This window comes from Rhagoletis zephyria, unplaced genomic scaffold (assembly GCF_001687245.7).
Source record: "Rhagoletis zephyria isolate East Lansing unplaced genomic scaffold, Rhagoletis_zephyria_1.1 Rzeph_scaffold_28724, whole genome shotgun sequence".
NCBI classification, from domain to species: domain Eukaryota; kingdom Metazoa; phylum Arthropoda; class Insecta; order Diptera; family Tephritidae; genus Rhagoletis; species Rhagoletis zephyria.
The window spans coordinates 1-4,816 of NW_016185781.1; the positions used below are offsets into that span (position 1 = coordinate 1).

At 52.0% G+C, this 4,816-nt stretch overlaps 1 protein-coding gene across 1 annotated transcript; it reads left to right on the plus strand.

The window, feature by feature from the left end:
* Positions 1–47: 47 nt before the first annotated feature.
* On the plus strand, positions 48–860 carry LOC108382800 (FK506-binding protein 5-like; the record flags this gene model as incomplete). The annotated part of the gene is made up of 1 exon (XM_017639170.1): positions 48–860. A coding segment is annotated over one exon (813 nt), but the record flags the coding sequence as incomplete, so codon positions are not given.
* Between the last annotated feature and the right edge of the window lie 3,956 nt (positions 861–4,816).

A 4,816-nucleotide genomic window follows, 5' to 3' on the forward strand; every position in this document is an offset into this window, starting at 1 on the left:
TTTCTTTCTATTTTGTAGACGAGCAGTGCTGAAAAGCGCTTGCAAAGTGAAAATGAAGAAGAGAAGGTGGTGGTAGTGGCGCAACGCCAGAGCGAGGAAGTTGTTGGGGAAGAGGAGAAGGCAGAAGAAGTCCTGGACAAAAGTCCTGAGCCGATCATTGATGAAGTGGTCGTCGGTGACCAGTGCGCTGAGGATGAGCCAAAGGAGGTAAAGGAGGAGGAGGAGGAGGAGGAGCAGGCTCCCGACGATAGCCTCCAAGCTGAAGCGATTCGAGAAGAGGAGGAAAAAGTGAAGGACGAAGGAGAAAAAGAAGGTGCGGAAAGCAAGCCCGCCAATGATGAAGTGGATGCCGGCGACACTGACAAAGCTGAAGTGACTCAACATCATGAGAATGAGGAAGTTGTTGAAGAGGAGGAGGAAAAGGAAGAGGAAAAAAGTCCCGAGCCAATCACTGATGATGAGGTAGTGGTGGTCGTCGTCGACGAGGACGAGGACGAGCTGGCCGGTGACACTGACGCCCAAGTGGCCCAACTTCTGAGCGAGGAAGTTGTTGTTGTGGAAGAAGAAGAGGAGGAGGAGAAAAGTCCCGAGCCGATCATCATCGTCGACGACCAGCCGTTGGCCGGCGACACTGACGCTGAGGTCGCAAAGGCGATGGAAGAGGAGGAGGAGCAGCAGCAGAGCCCAGCGTTGGTTCCCACAGCCGAAAATCATTCGGATAAGATTCAAGAGGAGGAGGAAAAAGAAGAGGTGGAAAATGGCTCCTCTTCGGAAGAAGAAGAAAAGGCTGAAACTGATGAGGAGGAGGAGGAGTTTGAGGCATCGGCGCCGATGCCTGCGGTCGATGATGAGCCGCTACAGTCGCAGTCGTCGCCGCCGCCGCCGCCACTGCAGCAACAGCAGCAGCAGCAGCACAAACAGCAACAACAGTCTGCTGAGGTAAGTCAACAATATCTGATCCGACTGGAAGAACTGTTTTTTAGAAGCTAACCAACTCATCCAAATGTTTTTTCCGCAGATGTGCGTCGATCTCCTGCAAGAGCTGCTGCTGGGTACACCCAAGCACTCGAATGTTGTTGCTGCTGATGATGTCGAAGTGGAGGAGGAGGAGGTGGAGAAAAGCTGCCCAGCAGCCAGCACTGACGAAATGGACGTCGGCGACGAGCAGCTCAGTGAGACAAAAGCGGAGGAGCAGCAGCAGCAGAGCCAAGCTCCCAGCGATGATGATGATCACCACCACCAAGCTGAAGTGATTCAAATTGAAGAAGAAGGGGGAGAAGGAGAACAAGTGAACGATGATGAAATGCATGCTGTCCAACAGACGGAGCTAAACGAGACGATGTCTCTTGACGACGACGAAGAAGAAGAAGAAGAAGAAGAGGAGGAGAAAAACGTGGTAAAGGAAGATCAGGACAAGGAAGACCAGGCATCAAAGATTGCCACCAAGATGGAAGAAGATGAGGAAGAAGTGTCGGAAGGAAGTGAGAAGGCAATGGAAGATAATCAGTCGCAGCCGCCACCGCAGCCACAGCACTACACTGTGAGAAAACTCACTGGCTCTTGTTTCATCACCGTTTGTTTGCCTACTTCTAACGTGTGTTTTCTTTCTCCTCTTTCCTGCCTGTTTAGAACNGTGAGAAGGCAATGGAAGATAATCAGTCGCAGCCGCCACCGCAGCCACAGCACTACACTGTGAGAAAACTCACTGGCTCTTGTTTCATCACCGTTTGTTTGCCTACTTCTAACGTGTGTTTTCTTTCTCCTCTTTCCTGCCTGTTTAGAACTTGGTTGATGACGTTGTGGCGCTTTCACTTTCGCCCAGCAGCAGCAGCAGCTGTTCCTCCTCCTCATCGCCGGCCACTGTTGTGGAGCGAATCCTCCTTTCGCCGCCGCCTGAAATGCCGCTGACGCCGCTGTTCATCGCTGCCAATCATCGCCAGTCTTCCACTTCTTCATCCTCGGTGGAGGTTGCCTCGCCTGAGCGTTCACCGAGCGTGCACGAGCCTTCACCACAATCGTCACCGTCAAATTCTTCTCCGTCTCCGTCTGCATCGCCTTCTTCGTCCTCGTTCTCGTCCTCGTCATCGTCATCAGAGCAGCCCACCAGTCCACCACCACCTCCTGTGGTTGGAACGACCCGTCGCCTTGGCCTTCGAACGCGGACCACGCAGCCCAAGCGCTACATTGATGAGGACTCCAGCCAGGCGCAAATGCAAAAGGCGGAGAAGCTGCTCAAGAAGCAGCAGCAGCAGAAGAAGAAGAAGAGGGGCGGCAAAATCGCTGCAAAGAGCTGCAAGATGGCCTCTGCTGCCATCAGCACCACCGAGGAGGAGGAGGAGGCCGCCTCCCTCATCGTCGTCAAGAAGGTCACCACCGCCAAAAGCAAGGGCAAGCGAGCCACCAAGAAAGCCTCCATTGCCAAAGCCAAAACGTCTAGCGTCCAGAGCAGCAACAGCAGCGGCGGGAGCAAAAACAACAACAGCAGCAGCTGCAGCAGCAACAGCACCGAGGACAACAACAGCAGCTTTGAGCAAAGCAAACAACAGCAGGCGGAGGAGCAGGACACCTCCTCTATTGAAGAAGTGGTGGTGAAGACTCGCCCCAAGCGGAAGGTCCGGCTCTACTCGGCGGCTCGCGAGAGCACCAGTCCACTGGTGGCGCATCCGGCGAAGGAGAATCCGCCGGCGGTGAAGCAGTTGCTGCTGCTTGAAGAAGGCAAGGCAAAGAAGCAGAAGAAGAAGGTCCGCTTCAGCTCGGCGATCGCCTCCTACCGCTCGACGCCCAACGGCGGCGGCGCCGCCGCCCTCATCGACTACCTCGACCAGCAGGCGGGGGAGCTGGAGGACCGCGGTGGACAGGCGTCCTCGCTGATGCCTATCATTTCGATGTCCTCGAGAGGAGGAGGTCGCCGAGGTCGATGCACTCGCAGCGGCAAACTTCAGCAGCTGCAGCAACAAGAGCAGCCGCAGCAGCAGCAGCAGCTGAACGGCAGCTTCACCCGCCGTCAGGCAGAGTCGCTGCGAATGGTCTTNCTCGGCGATCGCCTCCTACCGCTCGACGCCCAACGGCGGCGGCGCCGCCGTCCACATCGACTACCTCGACCAGCAGGCGGCGGAGCTGGAGGACCGCGGTGGACAGGCGTCCTCGTTGATGCCTATCATTTCGACGATGTCAAGAGGAGGTCGCCGAGGTCGATGCACTCGCAGCGGCAAACTTCAGCAGCTGCAGCAACAAGAGCAGCCGCAGCAGCAGCAGCAGCTGAACGGCAGCTTCACCCGCCGTCAGGCAGAGTCGCTGCGAATGGTCTTCGAGGACTCCTTCGACCCTGACATGCTCGACTGAAGAGGAGGAGGAGGCCTCCTTCATCCTCTCCCTTCCCTTCTCTTTACCTCCTNTCGAGGACTCCTTCGACCCTGACATGCTCGACTGAAGAGGAGGAGGAGGCATCCTTCATCCTCTCCTCTCCCTTCTCTTTACCTCNGAGGACTCCTTCGACCCTGACATGCTCGACTGAAGAGGAGGAGGAGGCCTCCTTCATCCTCTCCCTTCCCTTCTCTTTACCTCCTTTTTTCGGATTTTAAGATACCTCGTTTTCAGCAGTACATTTTATCCTCGATTGCGCATCTCTCTCTTTCTCTTGCATGTTCTCCCCTTCCCTCAACCTCTTTCTCTTTCATCTTTGCCACTCAGTGATAAGCGTGGCCTAGTGGATATTGTTGATGTTGTTGTATATTGAAAGTGCTCTCATTCGTCCAGTCCGTTTATAGCTTTGATGTTTGTACACATACCATACCCCATACCCATTGGACACTTGCCACCCATTTCAAAGACCTCTTTTAACATTAATAAAAAGTTGAACTGTTGTCGCCGTCGGCCTGACAGTGATGGCATGACAATGATGACGACAACACCAACACTTACAGGCAGTAACTCACCTGCCCGAGAAGTAGTTCCGGGTGAATCTGTCGGGTACTTTGGAACTTAAGCTCGGTTTGAATTACCGTACTTTGGTGCAGGCTGGTCGGATTCTTTTGCCAGGTTCATCCGACAGACGCCNACACTTGCCACCCAATTCAAAGACCTCTTTTAACATTAATAAAAGTTAAACTGTCGTCGCCGTCGGCCTGACGATGATGGCATGACAGTGATGACGACAACACCAACACTTACAGGCAGTAACTCACCTGCCCGAGGAGCAGTTCCGGGTGAATCTGTCGGGTACTTTGAAACTCAAGCTCGCTTTGAATTACCGTACTTTGGTGCAGGCTGATCGGATTCTTTTGTCATGTTTATCCGACAACCGCTAGATGGCAGCAGGGGTTCCACAAACTTTATTTTCCTGGTTTTCTGAACACGAGAAAAATAAAATTCACGGGCGATTTTTTGACGCCACTTTCAAGATGGCGACGACGGTGGCGTTCCAAGCGGACAACATCGGAAACTACTCCCTTTTAGCAATAAATTCTGTCAATTTTTTAAACAGGCATTTCTTAAGCTTGGAACGTTGTAGAAAGCTGAAAGTTGCTTTAAATGAAAGCTTAAGACTTGACGCACTATCTCTATGTAAAATAAACTAGTTTTGACAAGTTTTATTGTTGCAAAAATAGCATTGAAAACTTTAAAGTTAGATTTAAAAACGAAAAACTTANTGCTTTAAATGAAAGCTTAAGACTTGACGCACTATCTCTATGTAAAATAAACTAGTTTTGACAAGTTTTATTGTTGCAAAAAAAGCATTGAAAACTTTAAAGTTAGATTTAAAAACGAAAAACTTATCAAAACTAATTTATTTTACATAGAGATTGTGCGCCAAGTC